The sequence below is a fragment of the Branchiostoma lanceolatum genome, chromosome 4 (genome assembly GCF_035083965.1).
Source record: "Branchiostoma lanceolatum isolate klBraLanc5 chromosome 4, klBraLanc5.hap2, whole genome shotgun sequence".
Classification (NCBI taxonomy): Eukaryota; Metazoa; Chordata; class Leptocardii; order Amphioxiformes; family Branchiostomatidae; genus Branchiostoma; species Branchiostoma lanceolatum.
In genome coordinates, this window is record NC_089725.1 from 32,372,094 (window position 1) to 32,393,832 (window position 21,739).

General features: G+C 45.4%; 2 protein-coding genes across 3 annotated transcripts in view; one reads left to right on the forward strand and one right to left on the reverse strand.

Moving 5' to 3' along the window:
* The window catches only part of LOC136434066 (amino acid transporter heavy chain SLC3A1-like), a 30,380-nt gene extending 24,368 nt beyond the window's left edge, over positions 1–6,012 (reverse strand). Inside the window, exons 1-7 of one of the 2 annotated variants that reach the window (XM_066426750.1) lie at positions 5,493–6,012; positions 3,848–4,000; positions 2,976–3,127; positions 2,245–2,499; positions 1,634–1,743; positions 1,022–1,226; positions 291–413 (exon numbers count right to left, since the gene is read on the reverse strand). In XM_066426750.1, coding sequence (XP_066282847.1) covers positions 291–413; positions 1,022–1,226; positions 1,634–1,743; positions 2,245–2,499; positions 2,976–3,127; positions 3,848–4,000; positions 5,493–5,883 — 1,389 coding nt within the window. In that variant the 5' untranslated portion in view covers positions 5,884–6,012. The remainder of the gene's footprint in view (positions 1–290; positions 414–1,021; positions 1,227–1,633; positions 1,744–2,244; positions 2,500–2,975; positions 3,128–3,847; positions 4,001–5,492) is intronic. The other variant, XM_066426751.1, reaches the window with a different exon arrangement.
* Positions 6,013–6,234: 222 nt separating this feature from the next.
* Positions 6,235–21,739, forward strand: part of LOC136432083 (transcription factor IIIB 90 kDa subunit-like) — a 58,179-nt gene continuing 42,674 nt past the window's right edge. Inside the window, exons 1-6 of the mRNA XM_066423103.1 lie at positions 6,235–6,317; positions 6,435–6,664; positions 7,716–7,796; positions 8,551–8,724; positions 14,127–14,158; positions 14,705–14,777. Of these exons, the coding sequence (XP_066279200.1) occupies positions 6,481–6,664; positions 7,716–7,796; positions 8,551–8,724; positions 14,127–14,158; positions 14,705–14,777 (544 nt within the window). The 5' untranslated portion in view covers positions 6,235–6,317; positions 6,435–6,480. The remainder of the gene's footprint in view (positions 6,318–6,434; positions 6,665–7,715; positions 7,797–8,550; positions 8,725–14,126; positions 14,159–14,704; positions 14,778–21,739) is intronic.

The window sequence follows — 21,739 nt, forward strand, 5'->3', positions numbered from 1 at the left end:
AGGCTTTCGGGTTGGCAGCCGACAGAAACTGTACAATCAGAACTGAAAAATACACTCCGAAAAAGCCGATCCGTGAGCCTGCTAAGGTGACTACTACATATACATAAATGTGTCCAAAAAAAAAAAGAGCTGACAGCACAACTCAAAGAAGCAACCTGCATCACCAGAGTTTGACTGTAAACATAGGTGCAATCCAACTAGTAACTACTGTATGTACAGTTAAATTTCACACATGAATCTCTGAAGTAGAGTACTTGACTATCCCAGAGTTTGTTAGGAGGTGTACTCACATCAGCCATGCCGATCTCGTCCCCGTAGTACGCCAGGGGCGTGCCGGGCAGCAGTAACAGCAGCAGGTTAGCGGCGCGGGCGTACAGGCCGCCTCCGACGCGAGGACTGCTCTCACTCCCAATCTGGAACAAACAGGACAGGACACATGATTCAGCTGAAGTACAGTCAGTAGGTACCCACCTGAGTAATGAGGTTGTTGTAGTGCCTTTTAAGGTGCTCGAGGCACCGCCGAGATCATGGGACCCCCATTCTATGTCCCTTCTAAAATACAATTGCAGATCCAACCAGGATGCCCTTCCCCAAATTCGTAAGAAAAGCTAATGAAGTACGTTTTTACAGCGCACAGCTCTGGAAATGATGTCGCAGTCAGGGGGAACATCCTACTGATACATGTTATCATTCATAAACAGGGACAGGAAGGAAGGAAGGAAAGAAAGCCGTTAGTTATTCATCCAACTACCTAGATTTAATAACTTATTTATTGTTGTTGCTGACAACGACAGGTTCCCAGCTGTTAATAATTTATTCGAGATACAATTTGTGTATATTTCAATTTTGCAGTTAAAGTGACACTGACTGAATTGCACTCAATTTACCATGGTTAAAAAGATTGAGCGTGACATACAATATTGCACATGGTACCATCTCCTAGCTCACAAGCTTAAAAATGGTCAAATGGCCAAATTTTTTAACACTGAGGGTCAGCAGTGTAAGAAAAACGAAGATTTACCATCCAGTTGGCGCGCTTGCCGTCGGGCAGGTTGTTGATCCAGCTCTGGATGCGGCCGAAGGTCTTGTTCCCGGGTTTGTCTGCGCCGCCCTGCAGGGCCAGGAGGTCGTAGTTCAGGACGATGTCGGCCTCGCGGGTCCCGTTGGAGCTGTAGTACTTCACCACCTGCCGCACGTTGGCGTCCATCACATCCGCCAGCAGCAGCCTGTAACATGATACACGTCATTCAGGGTCACATGACTGAGGTTAAGGGTCATTCTTCATGACGAAGGCTGCACAAGGAACTGTTTCTGTCACATGTCACTTCATTAGCTTCATACTAATAATGCAAGCCAATTTCACATTTGAAATACTTGTTTTACATAGAATGCCAACTCATAGTTGTGGTGTTTCAAACGCCATACAAAAGCCTATGAACTCAACTGTGAAACTATTCTATCTTCTTCAATTTTATTTACTAGTTTTCTTATTTCCTTGTTCATGCTATTCTGTACTGGGCATGCCTGTAAAGCAGAGTGTTATGAACTGAGTGTGCCTATCCTGTATAAAGAAAACAGCCATCAATAATACTATGAGCATAACATCTCTCCCCAATCTGACTGCTGTCCTTACCTGTAGCTGTCCCCGTCCTTAGCGAACTCGTCCAGCGTGGTGCGGAACTCCTGCAGCAGGGAGTGGGTCTCCTCGGTGTTGGTGGTGTAGGGGTGGGACAGGCTGTCATACTGGGGGGATAAACAACAGAACAGTGAGTCTCAAAACCCCATAGTTACCCCCTAGAGGATAGTGTAGGGGTGGGACAGGCTGTCGTACTGGGGGGATAAACAACAGAACAGTGAGTCTCAAAACCCCATAGTTACCCCTAGAGGATAGTGTAGGGGTGGGACAGGCTGTCGTACTGGGGGTACAAACAACAGAACAGTGAGTCATGAAACCCCAAACTTAGCCCTAGACCAAGCACGATACTCAGCTTTTAGGTGTGACAAGTTTAGGGATAAGACAAGCGGTCAAACTGCGGTGTGTTCAACAAACAAGAGCTGGTTGAGCCAGGAAACCTCACAACACATATAGCTCATGTAGCTAGAGACAAGGTCTGTAAATAGTGTATCATGTGCAGACTCTGATTTTCTATCTGTCATGCTTGATAAAGGAACCTTGTTTCACATGGCTGAACTTTATATGCAGACAACCTGTACTGTACTAAGAACTACAAGTTACAACAATACCTTGCCAGGATCGCCGGAGTAGTTGGGGTTGGCCGGTTCGTCGGTCAGCGCGGCGTCCTCCACCAGGTACTTGGCAGAGGTCAGGCGGAACCCGTCGGCCCCCCGCGCGGCCCAGAACCGCAGGGCGTCCATGACGGCCGCACGCACGTCGGCGTTGCGGTAGTTCAGGTCAGGCTGCTCGGGTTGGAAGGTGTGCAGGTACCACTGGTCACGTGCCGCGCTGTAGTTCCAGGCTGGACCACCGGTCACGCTCAGCTGTAAAGGGGTTAAACATACTTCACGCTCAGCTGTAAGGGGGTTAAACACATGTCAGGCTCAGCTGTCAGGGGGTTTAACATACGACATGCTTGAGGCTGTAAGAGGGTTAAACATACGTCGTTTAGGGATTCACAATTAGTTGTACAGGAGTTAAACAAACATCATTCAATATTTACATCATTACTATGCTGAACATGTCATCGTTATGGCTTGGCTTGTGTCCCACTAGCCCAAAGCCATTACAAAGCCTTGGTGATGAGGGCAGAAAAAATTAATACATTGAAGGAAGTTAAACACGAAATATTTGACTACCAAAAATAATGCTTTTAGTTTTAGATATCTTGCCTTTGATATTCGCTAGGAATTCGAGATTTTCTGGTTTGCTTACAACCCTAGATCAACTGGTGTCGTTTCTGTTTTACAATCTGGGTTTAGCGACACTTAAGAAATGTCAATATCTGGACGAGACTTACCCAGTTGTTGGGAGGGTTTCCCCCGACCCCGTCAGCCCAGACGTAGTAGTCCTTGAAGGCGTTGTCATCAGCCGAGCTCGCCGCACTCTGAACAAACCAGGGGTGGTCCACGCCGGAGTGGTTCGGGTCAAAATCAACCACCAGCTTCAGACCTGGGAAACAACGACATTCATCTATCATGAGGAATGATCATACTCTGGGGGTAGGTAATGTGATCAACTTAACCTTCTCCCTGCTGCATAAGTGTTGAACCAACAGGGAATTGGGTAACAGACAGCTATTCTAGAGTGCTAAAGGTTAAAAACTTTCCCTCCAATAAAAAAATACTGTACAAACACTTTGCATTTAGTCAGCATAATAACTCCCCCTATATCTTTACCTCAACTGCCATCTTTGTTTTACTGCTGGGAAGGATTTACATTACTTAGTTTGTAATCTTGTAGCAGACAGCTTCCCAAAGGAACAATCATCAGCAGCAGAGATTGAGTAATTACAAATTTACAATTCATGATCTCATCACATGATCCAGTCAGAGCTGCTTTGACATGTTAAAGGTAATGACTGTTGAGTGTTGTTATCTGTCAGTGTCATCCCTTTTCTAAAGAGGGGAAGAAGGGCACGGCCCCCTTGCCCTGACCATGCCCCCTTACCCTGGGGAGCAGATCCTCTGACATTTGTGACAAGCTCTAAAACAGTGACCTGTCTGACAGTAATTTTGCCCCTCAGGAAGCCGTAGAATGTCCCATTTCAACTTAAGATTCTCTATAGCTTCCACTAACGAAGGGGGACCCCCCCACCTGGTTGTTACGCTCTCTCACAATGCCCCCCTAGCAACCCTTTCCTAGTAAAATAACCCGATCAACATTCCTCACCCTTATCATGCAGCGCAGCGACGAGGCTGTCGAAGTCTGCCATGGTGCCAAAGTCGGGATCCACATCGGTGAAGTTTCCCGCGCCGTAGGGAGCGCTGATCTGAACCGACTTCACATTCAGCTCCTTCAGGTAGTCTGCCTTCTCCTCGATTCCTGGGGGGGAAGAAAAAAAAACTGTCATCTCTACAGAAGAAGTCTTATAGTAGCGTTCTTTGCAGTTTCTTTTTTTTGCGAAAGACTGTGGCCAAAAAATCAAATTGCAGTTAGATAAAATAGGCTAACTTTGTAAGCAATTTTTTCTGCTGCTTCTCAAGTCATCTGTCCAAATCCTTCAGAGAACATAAGTTCAGTGCAGTTTGAGACCGACCAATTTGCCTATTTTTTGAGTTGCCATTTTCCATATGGACTGGAGCAGCTGTCTTTTACATCTCCATCGTCATCATCATCAGCTAGAAATGCATTGACTTGGGCTATGGTATATCTATTTAATTTCAATCTGCAAAAATGCAATCTAGATTTACAACAAAATCCCTTAAAGGGCCTTCTTACATTTTGATTTGTTTGTATTGGAAAGAGTTTTGCATATAGACAGTGTAGCTGTAAACAACTTGCCACGCCCACCGAAAAAAGTGCTTACAAGTTATAAAAAACTTCAACTCCGAGCTAAGTCAAAAATCACATGATTTGAAGCCATTATGTCTTGTTGGCAAAGGGATGCAAATGTCTTCAAATTGTCTTCAACTCTTGTCCATTTTACATCTGATCTCGTCACCATCTGGTCATATGACTTGAAAATGTGTGACAGTAAACAGACCACCAAACCCTACTCTCCAAGCAGAAGTTAGGATCTGGCTTGTTTTTGACGTCTTTTCAGCCGTTTTTGCCAGTATTTCAACTTTGTCAGGGTTTCTTTTTGTCCTCCAGCAAAAAAGAAACCCCAACAAAAAAGAAAACCCGACAAAACGCCTAAAAATGTGTCAAAAGCCAGTCTGAGCCGCACCTCTGCTTGGAGAGCGCCCCGAGGCCTGGGAATCTGAGCACACATCCGTCCGGTCCATCCGGCTGATGCAATCTGCGGCCAACACACCACTAACCGGTCGGAACCGGACTTTTCTCAACTCGTACCCGCAAAACAGAACCCCTTGGTTCTCCACAAAACCGTCGTACTGTTCCTTACTTCATATTCTGCAGACGTACGTAAGAAAACGTGTCCAAAATGCTAATTTTAAGATGTAAATTTGAGGATAATTTTGCAGGCAGCTTGCAGAAATTCCGCACTGGGGCCAGAACGAGGGGTTACAACATGGACAAAGGGCGGGACCGCCGCCTGAAAATAAATTCAAGGAGCTGGAAAGTACGAATCCTGGGCAAAATTCTTTGTTTTTATAGAGGGATGAAGACAAAAGTGTGTTGAGAATGAAAATGAAGTTTAAGAAGCCTCTACGCTGGCTATAGGGTGAATAATTTGGCACGAGAGTTTGGCCACATAAATATTTTTTTTGCCCGCGCAACCTTGGGAAATGTTACCCTTCTCGCGGACTATTTTCCCGGCCAATTCTTCGTCCACTTTCTCCCGAATTCCCCGATCCACACCCCTAAGAAACACCTGTAAAAGAGAAATCGTAAAAGGCTATAGTTTCTGTACCTTTGAGATCGCCGATGCCGTTCCCGTCGGAGTCCTTGAAGGAGCGGGTGAAGACGCGCAGGAAGCCGCCGTGCTCCCACCACTCCAGCTCGGGGCGCGGGGCGCAGCGCGGGGCCGTCACGATGATCACGATGGCGCCCACCAGCATGGCGATCCAGGCCAGCCAGAAGAGCACCAGCAGGGTCCAGCGCGTGTACACCCAGAACGGCTCGGACGACACCTTCAGCAGCTCCTCCTTCCCCATGCCGGCGAACGGCGCCAGCTTCGGCTCCACCTCGTCGGCGTCCAGCCCGCCATCCGCCGCCTTCCCGTCCTCGGGACTCCCGTTCTCAGGCTTGGTCAGCTTCTCAGCCGCGCCCTGCTCGGCCTTGTCCAGGTCGTTTGCGCTCATGGTGAAGATATAGAGATAACGTACACCTTATTCAGACAAAAAAGAACCTTCTTTTGACCAAAATACACCTTTTTTGACGAGAAATCTCGCACCAACTTCGCACTAACTTTGTCTGCTGAAAAATGAATATCTAGGTCGGGTGATGTCACGTGATCAAATTAACTCTCGTCCCCAGCATTAGAATAATGCTGTCGTGTGCTAATTTAATACTTAACGGTTTGTACCTTTCTTACACATGCTCAATTTAGCTAATAGGTGTATGAGTATCAGCAAAGCATGAAGACGATTTGATAATTCGTGTTTTGTGAGATTCGCGGTTGTTAAATTTCTTCATTACCCTGGGAGCAAGATCCCCGCCAGGCCTCGTTCTGACATTACGCCTGTGGACTGCACTACGGCCCGGAGTGGGGAGGGCGAGCTGAGGTTTATCACAGGTAAATATTATATTCTACCAACCTAACAGCTTTGCAGAAGCGATATTTAGTTAACTATAATATTATAGTTGATTGCATGTGCTGCATTTTACATGATATCGCTGTTTTTGCCCCCAGTGCGGTTACTAGTGGGTTGCATCACATCAGCGCGCATAGAGCGGCCATGGCGAGCGGAGGGGTGTGTAGGAACTGCGGCTGCAGTGACATTGACTTTGACCAGGCCAGAGGCGATGCCGTCTGCACCGGGTGTGGGTCAGTCTTGGAGGACAACATCATCGTCTCAGAAGTCACCTTCGCAGAGTCTGGCGACAGGACTTCCGTCATCGGCCAGTTTGTATCAGCCGACGGTGAGTGCACGGGCCAAAATGAACATTTCAGCCTTTACAGGGGTGTTGCGTTGCTTTACGCATGGCTAAAATTATGTTAGGACACCAGAGACTTTGTAAAAGGTTCAAAAATAAATATGTGAAGATTTGGTAGATGTGATTTGAGTGGGATTCGAACCATCATATTTTGCCAAGATGGCGGCGGGCGAGGTTATAGCCTTACCATGTGAGCCACGGGGCCGCCTGCTCATTTGCATATTGCGGGTAGAGGGTAGTTCGGCTACATTGCCTAACTGTGCACAACCCTTAGAACTGCGTTCTACATCAATCTCACTGAGGAAATAGGCATTAAATAACGTGTTCTGAAAGTACTTAGTAAACTTAAATCACCAAAAATAGTAAAATGCTATCTTCTTTTTGTGAAATTCAACGCATATTTTTATGACTGTTCCTTTTATTCATTTGACTTGTACTTCCAGTACCTCTTTGCTATCAGTTACAGTTGTACTGGAGTTTGCTTCAACCTGTTTTTTTTTTTTTTTCAAATCAAAAAGAGGAAAGAAAAAAGAAGGAAACTTGCTTGTTGGGATGGATAAAAATTTCACACCATCCATCCAAAAATCCGAACTTCATGACATGAAATTGATGTAAATATATTTTTGTAACCTGGAAATGAAAGATTTAGCAAATTTCCAGGAGTTTAGTCCTGCTGTGTCTTTCAATCAATTATGAACGTTCCAGAGTAGCCTGCAGGCTCTACCTTCACCGTGAAGGTAGAAACTGAAACAGGATGACACTCGGGCTAGTTCCAGAGAGGTTGGTGGGTTGAAAATGGACAATTAGTGATTTACTCGATCACGTACCTAAATGGTGATTTACACTAGAAAATGAAAAAAAAGCAGAAGGACACGAGAAGAAAAGTTCCAGAAACCATTTGTAAAAGTAAAGGTGCCGTTGACCTAGCCGTAACGGAGCTTGGGTAGCGGACGGAAACTAAAAAGGCTGGTACTCAGTCTTACCGTTGACCTGCAACTCTGAGGGAAAGTGAGAGAACTGTTGCCTGTGTTCCCAGATGGCAAGGGCAATGCTGGCATGGTGCGGGCCTTCCACCACGGCTTCGGCAAGGAGTCCAGAGCGATCACCTTACAGAACGGTAAGTCTCGTTGTGATTCTCCTGTTATTAACCCTTTGCATGCTGCCTGGTCCTGTAACCAATACAGTTTAGCCCAAGATCCAGCCATACCAAATGGCTACTTCAGCAGAGATAGAAGACACACCTGTGCACCTGTAGTGCTTCCAAATCTATTTGAGAGAACAGATCCTTTCAAGGTTAAATAAAGGTTGAAAAAAAAAGAGAGACTGAGAGGTAACATAATAAGTACTGTATTATTAGCCTGGATTCCATCCTAGTTAGCTTTGGTCTGCTCCCAATGTTGCTACCATTGTTGGCAGGGTAGTTCTGTACATGTGTATCCACTTTTCTTATTGATTGAAATTATCTCACCTATCCATCTCACCTGTCCATCTCACCTGTCCATCTCACCTGTCCGTCTCACCTGTCCATCTCACCTGTCCGTCTCACCTGTCCATCTCACCTGTCCGTCTCACCTGTCCGTCTCACCTGTCCATCTCACCTGTCCATCTCACCTATCCGTCTCACCTATCCATCTCACCTGTCCATCTTACCTGTCCATCTCACCTGTCTGTCTCACCTGTCCGTCTCACCTGTCTGTCTCACTTGTCCGTCTCACCTGTCCGCCTCACCTGTCCGCCTCACCTGTCCATCTCACCTGTCCATCTCACCTGTCCGTCTCACCTGTCCGTCTCACCTGTCCGTCTCACCTGTCCGTCTCACCTGTCCGTCTCACCTGTCCATCTCACCTGTCCATCTCACCTGTCCATCCCAGGTAAGAGGAAGATCACCCAACTGGGGCACCAGTTGAAGCTGAACCAGCACTGCCTGGACACCGCCTTCAACTTCTTCAAGATGGCGGTGAACAAGAAGCTGACACGGGGGCGCAAGACCAACCACGTGGTGGCGGCGTGCCTGTACCTGGTCTGCAGAACTGAGGGGACGCCACGTATCCTTCAGGGTTCAGGACCTACTTGAAGTACTTCTGTAGTATTTTTTGTTTGAGCCTTTGTTTATTCATGAAAACTCAAAGCAGCCAGCAGGCGGTCTTTCTTTGTGGTCATGGGGGGGGGGGGGGGCGATAAGGGTACAAAAATATAACAAAGATACAGATAACATGATTGAAGCTCACATAAATCCATAAACAGATAGCCCGGATAAGTCCATAGATATTACATATACATAGTAAATGTATTATGAAAACAGGTGTCTTTTTGTACGAGTTGATTTTATAAAAGTGCTCCCAATAGAAGGCTAGTTCCACCATGCTGTCAGCTAGCAAATGCCTGAAGATAAATCCACCACAACTAGAAACAGGATATCTAGGAAAGAATGCAGCATAGAAGGCATTTCTAGTTCACCATGATTAATAGAGTCTGCCTGGGCGTATGGCACATTTTGATGGATAACCCTCCTCCCGAGCTTACTCTGCAGAAGGACAACAAAGTCACTTAATCAACAGAGCTGGATGCCAATATACCCTGACTTTGATGTCAGGGCTGTATGATGGGCCTGGATATTGCATGCACTGCATTTAACTGTACGATGTTTCTTTTTTGGATCAAAGTTGATCTGAACGATTCCTTGCCTGAAGGGTGCATCTCTGTCTCTTGCGGTCACTTCAGGACAAGGCCCTCTATATAAACTCCTGAGTTAGGTCTTGCCAATTGTGTACAGTATGTTGGTTTCTCTGTTTTAGAAAAAATGTTAATGCTGCGCTGAAAGATGAACATAAAAACAGTCAGAGTGGAAAGTCTGTACCTTGTTACACTCTAGGCTGGGTACCATCCTCCGTGGTTTGCAAGCGACAAAGATTCAGCCAGCGGTTACTACAGAGGATGGTACCCAGGCTGGTTAGACTCAGTTTCAGGGAGTGAAGATACTAGTACTAGTAGTAGTCAGATACAAGTTTTCCTCCCAGCTAAAGTTACAAGTACACTGTACCCATACAGTACCGAGTACAATCAATTAGGTACAGGTCCAAAATACCTGACCCTGCTGTATCGGTACTGGACCTGACTCAGGAGATGGCCGCTTTGAGAGATAAAATTACCACGAAATTACCGTGGTAGTGCTCAAAACCACTCTGAAGCACAGAAAACACATTTGCATGGCTGGAGTCAAATTTTCATCTGTGTTTTCATAAAAATAATACCTAGAACAATCAAATACATGCTTTTGTCCTTATTGAAAATCTAGCATTTTAAGAACAAGTAGTTTAGGTACATGTTCAGGTCCAGACCTGTACCTTAATTAACCCGTACCTAAAATTTGTTTAGGTACACAGCTCTACTCCCAGCCCTCTGTTTTCATCTTGTTCCCTTGTTAAACTCTTATTGGGAGATGTCTGAGAGCCGGGGAAATGGATTGACGTGGCCTCACGACTGATGGATTTAGGTTTAAGCCTGCTATCAGATTACAGCGTCCTTATCGAGAATACGAAAGTGATTTCTGACATTTTGGGTTTTCTCTGAGATGCTGCTGTCAGACAAATTCTTGTTCATTCCATGCGCCGGGCTGACACCACTCAAGGATAGCACCCCAGGCCTAGGAACATCAGTATTATGTTTCTGATTACAGTCCTGAAAAAATTAGTGTCGGTAGGTAGGGAACTAGGGATTCTTGTTTTTTGAAAGGATTTTGGCCAAAGTGATCCAACATAACTGAAAGTGAAATGCATCAGGGCACTGGTATATACAAAATCATATTTTGATCATACAGGTAATGATAATAATAATGAAATAAATGGTTTATTGGTTATTGGTCAGAAATTACCCTTGCAATGGCAGCCAATGCTGAATTGCTGCAGGGTTTACAATCATATAATACAGAACAGATACATATTTGCTCCACACTTGCACTTTGTGGAACTGTCGCAAGGGTCTGGCGGCTGCCATTCGGCGCCAGCAGGTGACCTCAATACGACTTTCCCCAACCGAAGTCAGGTACCCATTCACACCTGGGTGGAGTGAGGAAAGTCATGTAAAGTGCCTTTCCCAAGGGCACAACATATCGGGGTTTCGAACCCGGGACCTCTCGGTTCTGGGCGAAACACTCTACCGATTGCGCCACACGATGCCAGGTATGCATTGTACAAGCGCAATTTTGAGAAACAGAAATGAGAAAATGTCAGAAAACGATTGTATTCTTCACTTTAATAGATGTGAGATTAAAAAAAAGGCTAGGGTCAGCTTCAGACTTTTGGTATAAAACCTGGTTCTCCCGTTCTATCCTAAAGTCACTGATGAAAGACAGCGGATACTGTCTGAAATGTCTGACCAAGGAGGTTATATTTGACTGTTTCAAAATTTTATCAAGTTTCTTCAGTAACTGTTTTTTTAGCGTAGGGTCAGCTTGTTTTTGCGAGGTTCAGTCGGGTACAAGGCTGCAGAAAAAATTTTAACCCTGTCCATCCAAAAAATATCAATTTCTTGACCTAAAACTGATGAAAATGTATTTTTGTAAGCTAAGAATGACAGATTCAACATTGAAAATCAAAAACATAATTTGGCTCCCAAACAATGAGTGGGACGGAAAAAAATTTAAAGCTGGAGACAGCCCTGGTCGGGTAACTGAAAACACGACATTATTTCTCCTTGGCCCACAATGCAGCTGGCAGGCAGGGAATTGGACAGTATTGATCACGGTTGAAGTGACATTGACCGTCACACAAGATCAATAGTCAGTCGATACACGTCTTTCTCACCACAGCCTCGGGCAGACACAGGTCCATCCTGTCGTGGTGTCAGATATCGCTTGGGAGAGAACATAACGCTTTTACATAAGGCTTCACCAATTCAGTGTGCTGATTATCGGGTTATCAATGTACATAAAGGTACATGTTCTTGACATTCAAGTGTCAGAAAAAAATGATAAAACCTTTGATGTATTACATGAATGTTTAACTTTAAGGTTATGAATGAATTTATTAGGAGGTTAGCAATAGAATTTCAGAGTCAGAGAGGCAGTACAGTTTGCAATTTTGTTTTGCTGACATTCTACAGTATTTCATGTTGTGCCTCCCGATTTTTCTCTGTGCTCAAATTATAGCTTTAAGCTACACCATGGAAATCAGTTACCATGTTAACTGAAGGGACCACCCTAAAGAGTCACAGATAAATAGATAAAGACATCTAATGATCTATTCCCAAAACTGAATTTTGAGCCCTGCTGAGTGAATCGGACATCCTGGCGCTTTATCTCCGTTAGACCAGCCGTGCGCCGGACTCGTGAGTTATGATGATATCTGCCGACGACTCGATAAGCGATCACGGCTATCAGATTAAAGAGAGAAATACGACACCCCCGGGGCACCTGTCAGCATATGGTGCGCTATAGCGCAGGGAACGATGTGTGTAAAAGTGTTTCTACATCAACATGATGATTCCATTCTCATGCTGGAAACACTGTCAACCTGTTAGCGATGAGGCTAGCTTTGGATTCAGGCAAAGATTTATGACCTGTTTGTTTGTTTGTTTGAACCTTCGTGAAAGGTTTTATTCATGAAAAACTCATCTCAAAAACTTGCTGCATGGCCGCTTTTTATTTAGGTCATGAGAAAAAAAGAAAGGCAATGTTGATTTGATTATATAGATGACATCCGTGCATGCTTTTTTTTTTGCCAAACTTTTTTTTATTTGCACGCTTGCATCAGTTTAGGGATTTCCAGAGGATGTCATCCATGTAATCAAATCAACATGGCCTAAGGATCAGACAAAATAGGACAAAGATACAGGCTACATGATTTAAGTCATAATAAATCCAAAAATATTCCTTTTATTAATATTCCATGATCGCTCCAACCTCAGTTTATTCATATCAACTGGTATGTCACAATACTAGTACGTAACATTAGGTTTGCCGAAATTTACAATGACCTCGCACTCAAATGATTATAAACAGGAGAACAAAAACGTGTGCATCATTGATCATTACATGATTTAGAAATCAATACATTGAATTAGGTCCATAGATAAAAGGTGTTGAGATGATCATGTTGGAAACGTGCAAAAAGCAAAGATTTTTAATTAAAAACACTCCATACGACGCAACCGCTGTATCATTCCAACGGAGGGAATCTCCTACTGTAATTCTTGTTTCTTTCACTGTAACTTTATGTTCACTGTTTTCATGGTCACCTCTGTACCGTGAACTTATCATCACCGTGAAAAAACTGTTGTTATTATTTATGATTCCTTCACACAGCCGTTCTGAAAATCTCTTGCCGCCACCGTGAAGTTCAGTGAAAATTTCCATTTTCCTTACACCGTGAAATTTTGCTACCATGGAGATTAAGTATACAGTATATTGGCTATAGTCCTTATCAATGATACATGTAGTAGAACCTGGGCGTGCTGTTGTGGTGCTTCTCCTGATTAGACAGAGAGGTGGGACCAGCGGGAGGCGCTCATCACTTGATTAAATCCGCGCCCAGGGAAACACACGGCCCCGCTGGAGTGTTCCCGGGCTTTTAGGCATATTTGTTCGGCTGCTGCTGAGTTCCTAACACCACCTTTAATCACTCCCCAACGCACCTGACTGTCGGTTCTACCAGCGCTGCACATAACTCACTCTCTAACTGGCAGCTGGATAAAAGTTGATTCCTCGATTTTAAACTGTCACTTCAGGGCAAGGCCCTAAAATCCTGAGTTAGGTCATGCCAAGTGTATTTGTTGGTCTTTTGATTTAGAAGAAAAAAAGCTCAGGCTGCACTGGAATATTAACATGAAAACAGAGCCGTAAGGGAAAGTCTGTTCCTTGGTGCACACAGTTTCAAGGAAAGGATATACTGTAGTCAAATCTCAACTCAGTCTCTAATCACCCCCCAGTGTACCTGATTATCAGTCCCACCACCACTGCATATAACTCACTCTCTAACTCACTGTGGTAGGCAGCTTTGAAGATTCAAGCTCAATCGTTACCGACCTTACACAACGATATGGGGTTGTCTCATCCCAGGAGTTAGTCTCATAAAGAAATGAAGTTCAATGTTTGGGGCTTGCTGAGAGTGAAATAGATTGTTCTGGAAGAATTTTAACACTGTGTGGTGAAGTAGAATAATATCAGAGATGTCAATCAAAATGTCTGAAAGTAAATCTCTGTATTTTATCCAGTTGTACAAATTGGTTTGATATTGCCCACCTGGATGTCTATATCATTCATAAACGTAAAAGTAAAATATTTTACAGATGAATTTATGCTGAAAAGGAATGCCAGATCATTGAACATGATATACTAGTATTTTAAGGTGTTTACCTCTTCGTTTGTCTCCTGTTGAAATAGTTTGCTAATTACCAGAGTGTGCATTTTTCAGGCTGTCAAACAAATTTTCTTTAACTGTAATTTCCTCAGACCTGCTCCTGGATTTCAGCGACATCTTACAGGTTCGTCATTTTTCTTTCAAACGTTCAAATAGATTTTGCTTTTTTTGCACAAGAACATAATTTGCATCTGTGCTGTATCTACATGTATTTAGCCCGTATAACTGCCCTTTGGTGTAGCACACCAGCTTCGCAGGTACGCGGCACGGCAGCAGCTGGTTATATCACACTGAACAACCTATCACACCTAACCTTTGCACATTTACCTGTTAGTGTTGTTTAGATCTATCTTTAAGTTAGTAGTAAGGATGATTCTACTGTACGGGGTAGCAATGAGTTCTGCTCTGTGACAGTTCTAGGAGATGTCACCTTTTTGAACACATTAATGTTGGGTAGATAACTTTCAGGTATTTGATGGCAAGACTATTTCATATTGCATACTTTTATCTGCCAATTTGACTGTGAGTGTCACTATGTTACCAGTGAATGTGTATGTATTACAGTGATCTATGTATGTATACAAAATATATGTTACAGGTTAGTATGTATGTGTCACAAGCAAATGTGTATGTACTACATGTATGTTACAGGTGAATATTTGTGTTACAGGTGAATGTGTATGTACTGGGGAAGCTGTACTTGAAGCTGGCCCAGGAGCTTTGCATCAATGTTCCAGCTATCGGTAGGTCATGCAGGGGTCAAGTTCAACATGAAACCCTTATTTCTACCTCCATTATCTCCATGAAAAATGGAGGTGTTGTTTTTGGTGTGTCTGTGTGTGTGTGTGTGTGTGTGTGTGTGTGTGTGTCTGTGTGTGTGTGTTTCCGGATATTGTATGATATTTAGTATGTGGGCAGGTCTTGGGAAGACAAAGGTCAAGGTCGAATTAGGGCCCCCTGGTGTGTGACCTTGGTACTGCAGCAGAGCTTCGTGTTTTTTTGTCCTGGATATACTTTGGTGACATGTTATCATTGTCCCAACCTGTGCCAGGTCAGAGGTAAAAAAAGGTAAAGATATGACAGTCATCCTGTATTGAGGTGGAGCATGGTGCATTTCCAAAGCGTACGTATTTAACCAACATGACAGGTCACTCCTGCCGTTGTAGATACATGTCCACGTAGGTGTGTTGCCTCATGTAACATGCAGAGGTCTAAACAAAAAACCCTCCCATACACAGAACCAAAAACCACATTTTCAAACATTTGTTTTGTAGAAAGGCCTGAATGTAGTACTCTCCAAGCAGAGGAGGGGTTTCGGCTGGTTTATGACGTGTTTTTAGGCGTTTTTGTCGGGCTGCGGTCATTTTTTTTTGTCTCGCCAACCCACACGTCAAAAACCAGCCGAAACCCATCCTCTGCTTGGAGAGTAAAATGAATCTGGGGAAAGGCTGTTGCAGGCTTAGGCACCCGTAAAACAAAATCTTTGTTGTCCTTTTATCATGGGTTTTCACCTGAAATGGAGATTCATTAGCAGCCTGTCTCTATCTAACTGTGTCTAATGTCATCCCCAGGCTAAAAGTGATGTGCTTATAGGCTGTTAATTGACATTAATTTCTGGAAATGGTGCGCGAACAACGCTTTTGTGGATGCATCCCGAACTGGGGCTTTCTGCAGTGTCCATCCACCGTCATTGCAAGGAAGCTTGTTGCTAAATTATGGCCATTCTGTCCTCTTGGCAACCAGAATTGTCGAGTCTAACATGAAATAGGTTAGCATTATGGAAGGTCAATCACAGCAGGTGGTTACCATGGGTCTACTGAGATAATTAGGATTTTACCATGGTCAATACTGACCGACGGAGGCCATATATACTGAGATAACAGAGAAACATTTTGGTTCCGGTTGGGAATTTCAAGTGACCGTAGCTAGAAGTTGTCCGCGAGATAAGACGCAAATCATAGGTTTTCTCGAAAGATTTGGCTCCAGATTTTTCGGTTATCGCTATAGCAGTGTGTTATCTTTTATTTTTCCTGAAAAGCCCGATCTTCGTAGCGTTTTACGGTTGCGGAGTTTTGGTCGTCCGCGGGTTCTTCCTGGTATTAGTGCGCGACGACCGTAACGCGGCTTTGTCGCCTGATTACCCGAATCGTGCGTTCTATGTGCGTTTTGCATGGTTTCGCACCATTGGGGATTGCGGAAAACGTATCCTAACAATTTGTTTCAGTTTTCTTGATTGCACAGACAGAATGATGATCTTTATTGCCTGTCATTATCCTGGGAAAACCCGTCCTTTTAGTGCAGCGGCCTTGGAAGAATGCCCCCAAAATAGCAGTTTTCGGTTGAAAAATTGCTTAGAATGATAACTTTTACTAAAAATGAAGTTTCCACAGAAAATGTCAACTACTGTAAGCTTGCCAGGCAGTGGCAAGGCACCCCTTTCCACCGGAAACATTGAATCGCCCGGAAAACGATGTTTGGAGATGCGGTAAGCGTCTTTCTGAGAACGTGTCAGATCAGCCCCAAATCATAAAAGAAACTCAGAACCGAGACCTTTTGTGGCTGGAGGAAACCCTCTACAGACTTCTAGAACCAGGGGGTTTGGACCGGTCCATGTCTATAGGAGAGGGGTGCTGACTGGATTTGATTTTATGCATCCATCATCCCATACCTGATGCATGATGGAGGGGTTACCAAGGAAACGTGCCTGCTTTGTATTCATATGTTTTTCATATCATGAGAAATAGAGACTCTTAGACAATTAGAACAGAATTAGATCATGTGGGCAAGCAGTCCAATAAGATGATGATTTGCATTTGAACTTTTTGATGGAGGTGGGCGTGACTTTGGATCAAATCAACTGGAGGGGAAGCTGAGACATTTTTATGGACCGGTCCTTCCATCCCTGATACATCCTCCATCAAGGGGTTACCCAGATATCATTATAACTGTTCTGTATCTGAACATTTTGACGAGGTGGGCGGGGCTTTGGATCAAATCAACTGGAAGGGAAGATGAGACATTTTTATGGACCCAACTCCAGTCTCCTCCAGTGCATCCTCCACCAGGGGGTTACCCAGTTATCATAACTGTTCTGCATCTGCACATTTTGATGGAGGTGGGCGGGGCTTTGGATCAAATCAACTGGAGAGGGAAGCTGAGACATTTTTATGGACCCAACTCCAGTCTCTGGTGCATCCTCCACCAGGGGGTTACCCAGTTATCATAACTGTTCTGCATCTGCACAATTTGATAGAGGTGGGCGGGGCTTTGGATCAAATCAACTGGAGAGGGATGCTGGCTCGTAGGTATTGATTCGTCCGCTGCATCTGCATCTCTGACGCACGGATGATGCGCTTCCTCACAGATAGCATCTCTGGAGCTGCCTCCATCCCAGCCTGCCCCGACTCATTAAACATTTCCCCTTCAACTTGTCGGCACAGATTATCCAGGAAATGACTTCTTCCTGGAAGATGTGCTCGGAGGGTGCCAAGTTCTCCCTGTAGTCAGGAGAATCTCCCCTCGGCACTCAAAGGAAATCAGCGATAAGTGGTTTCTCAGAAGGCATGGCTGTTTGTGATATCGTAAAATGAGTCTTTCTGCAGTGTTGTGATATCTTGCTTTTCTTTACTAGTGAAAGTGTTCCTAGGCAGTGAAAGTGTTCCTAGGCAGTGAAAGTCTTCCTAGCGTGTGAAAGTATTAATATAGCCAGTGAAAGTGCTGGCCAAGCCAGTGAAAGTGTTTTTAGCCAGTGAAAGTGTCCCTAGCCAGTGAAAGTGTTCCTAGCCATTGAAAGCATTGCTATCAGGCTACAGATGTATATCAGGACCAGAAGTGAAAGTGTTGCTCAGATACAGGTTTGGATCAGTCAAAGTGAAAGTGTTGCTATCAGATAGAGGTTTTTGAAAGTGAAAGTGTTGCCATCAGATAGAGGTCTGTATCAGTGAAAGTGTGGCGGCAGATGGGAGCCAGTTCGGCGCTGATAAGGGCTGAGGCATCAATAACGCTGGCGGAAAATGGAATTAGCTAAAGCCTCCTGACATACGGAGTCCTGGGCTTCCCTTCATACAGATACTCACTCAACCCTCCTGCACTCTTGGGTGCAGAATTCTAGGCTTTGCAACATCATATGGAATCCTGAACTTATTGGAATTCACATCATGCATTATGATCCACCATAAGGAAGACACCAGAAATTTGGCATTATGAAAAATGTTTATCTTATGTCAGAATAAAGATATTATATCAGGGAAATATGGAATTGGCTTTTCCATATGCATTTTGTACATCAAGGAACAAGTTAGAATGTAGACCTTCTATTCTAACAAAGAGACTCGGAGAATGGCTTTCCACAGTTTCAGGCTGTAGAATTTATTGTGCATAAACGTCTGTAATTGCCAGCCAAGGTGCACCCACGGAGGTTCAGGACCCCTCAAGAACAATTTGGCGGTTAATTGGTGATCCTATCTGGAAGAGGGGAAACTGTTGGCCCGATTTTTGCTACTTGTATTTTCTGTTTGTCAGTCAGCTGGTCAGGCTCAGGGTGGCATGGAAATGAGGAGGGCAGGGATCAGCTGTTACACCTCAGGGTGGCATGGAAATGGGGAGGGCAGGGATCAGCTGTTACACCACGACTCAGGGTGGCATGGAAATGGGGAGGGCAGGGATCAGCTGTTACACCACGACTCAGGGTGGCATGGAAATGGGGAGGGCAGGGATCAGCTGTTACACCTCAGGGTGGCATGGAAATGGGGAGGGCAGGGATCAGCTGTTACACCACGACTCAGGGTGGCATGGAAATGGGGAGGGCAGGGATCAGCTGTTACACCACGACTCAGGGTGGCATGGAAATGGGGAGGGCAGGGATCAGCTGTTACACCTCAGGGTGGCATGGAAATGGGGAGGGCAGGGATCAGCTGTTACACCACGACTCAGGGTGGCATGGAAATGAGGAGGGCAGGGATCAGCTGTTACACCACGACTCAGGGTGCCATGGAAATGGGGAGGGCAGGGATCAGCTGTTACACCACGACTCAGGGTGGCATGGAAATGGGGAGGGCAGGGATCAGCTGTTACACCACGACTCAGGGTGCCATGGAAATGAGGAGGGCAGGGATCAGCTGTTAGTGTTACACCTCAGTCAGAAATGGGGAGGGCAGGGATCAGCTGTTACGCCACGACTCAGGGTGCCATGGAAATGGGGAGGGCAGGGATCAGCTGTTACACCACGACTCAGGGTGGCATGGAAATGAGGAGGGCAGGGATCAGCTGTTACACCACGACTCAGGGTGCCATGGAAATGGGGAGGGCAGGGATCAGCTGTTACACCACTACTCAGGGTGCCATGGAAATGGGGAGGGCAGGGATCAGCTGTTACACCACGACTCAGGGTGCCATGGAAATGGGGAGGGCAGGGATCGGCTGTTACACCTCAGGGTGGCATGGAAATGGGGAGGGCAGGGATCAGCTGTTACGCCACAACTCAGGGTGGCATGGAAATGAGGAGGGCAGGGATCAGCTGTTACACCACGACTCAGGGTGCCATGGAAATGGGGAGGGCAGGGATCAGCTGTTACACCACGACTCAGGGTGGCATGGAAATGAGGAGGGCAGGGATCAGCTGTTACACCACGACTCAGGGTGGCATGGAAATGGGGAGGGCAGGGATCAGCTGTTACACCGACTCAGGGTGGCATGGAAATGGGGAGGGCAGGGATCAGCTGTTACGCCACGACTCAGGGTGGCATGGAAATGAGGAGGGCAGGGATCGGCTGTTACACCTCAGGGTGGCATGGAAATGGGGAGGGCAGGGATCAGCTGTTACACCGACTCAGGGTGGCATGGAAATGGGGAGGGCAGGGATCAGCTCTTACACCGACTCAGGGTGGCATGGAAATGAGGAGGGCAGGGATCAGCTGTTACACCACGACTCAGGGTGGCATGGAAATGGGGAGGGCAGGGATCAGCTGTTACACCACAACTCAGGGTGCCATGGAAATGGGGAGGGCAGGGATCAGCTGTTACACTAGACTCAGAGTGGCATGGAAATGGGGAGGGCAGGGATCAGCTGTTACGCCACGACTCAGGGTGGCATGGAAATGAGGAGGGCAGGGATCGGCTGTTACACCTCAGGGTGGCATGGAAATGGGGAGGGCAGGGATCGGCTGTTACACCACGACTCAGGGTGGCATGGAAATGGGGAGGGCAGGGATCAGCTGTTATGCCACCATTCACCACAATCAGCCACCCACCGCCTCCATGTACCAAAATGGCTCATCGGCTTTGTTATGGGGGCCCTAAATATAAGGAAACAAGGATATAATGGGGATGGACACTGTGAATGGTTGTTTTAAAGCCTTTTTAAGTTTATGGGGCAAATTGCAGAAGACTTGCTGGCAAATCTGCCACATTTGTCATACGTTAGGACACAACGAGGCATCACTGAAGTGCATTTCTGCTATAAAATCCCACTTAGTCTATCTGGCCCGAAGGTTTTACAGTACCCTGGCACTTTACCACAGGTCACGGCCGGAGTTCACTTCGCTGGCGTTTCAGTTTTACCTCTCCACATAAAACACTTCCAGATGAAAGGGTGGGGTACCGGGGTGGCCTGATGGCGTTTACAGCAGTGTGGGGAAGTGGGCAGTGCCAAGGGCCTGTCTGCAGCAGCCACCAGGCCATCACAACTAAACGTGACAAATGTGTGTGGTTTTGGAGAGGGCTACCGTTCCCGGCTCGTTTTCCCATTTGTGGGACCTTGCAGTCTGTAACATTTCCGGACTGGTGTTGGCAGGCAGGCAATTGTTCTTTGTATGGTGTGAATATGAAGTAGGGTCTCAGTACATGAACCTTTTCTTTCTCACTGCAGTACATGTGAATTGTAATGATGTCTTTTGTGTTCAATCAATTTATGAGAGTGCAGAATTGTAAGCCCATAAGAATTGATTTTGTGTGCAAATTGCACATTTTATGTTACATGGATATCCCCTTTATCTCAAATGAACATAAAGGTGTAAAATTTATGTAGTATACTGACTAGATTTAATCTCTTTTTACTGAACAGGCTTGTTCAAGTCCAGAAAATTCTAGGCCTTTTGGATTTTGTGGATGTTTTGTTTGAAAGGCGTGCTTCCAGTATAACATCAACATAAAGTGATATTAACTAAAACAATTAGAATTTAGAGCTTGCAGGCTCACGCAGTGAAGTTTTCCACAGCTGTGGAAGGTAACCAGTTTATAGTGAATCTGACAGACCAGTGTCAGTTCTAATTTTACCTTAATTCCTTTGTTATTGTTCACCTACAGGCAGATACATTGTTTTCTACATCTTTTTGCAGAGTTTACTTTTGAAGAAATCGTCAAACTAAAGCGCCACACAAAAACATCTGTAGATCTGCTTGGAGACAAGTTATCATATCTGGCCTTTCATACGAAATCCCCCCTGCCAGTGTTGAGTGGGCTGGTCTGCCCACTCTGGCCATTGATTTTAGTCCCCCCTGCCAGAGCTCAGTGGACTGGTCTGCCCACAGTGGCAGGTGCGTGTTGACAGAACCTGTGGACTCCACATGGACCTGTTGTCAGACTGGTTCTTCCTGTGGGACTGGGCTGGGGGAAAGGCATTTCCAGTCGGAAGGGAATGCCATAACAGAGACCCAAGTAGTTATGTCTTAGAACAGTTCTTTTTTAATGTCCAGATGACTTTTGTTTC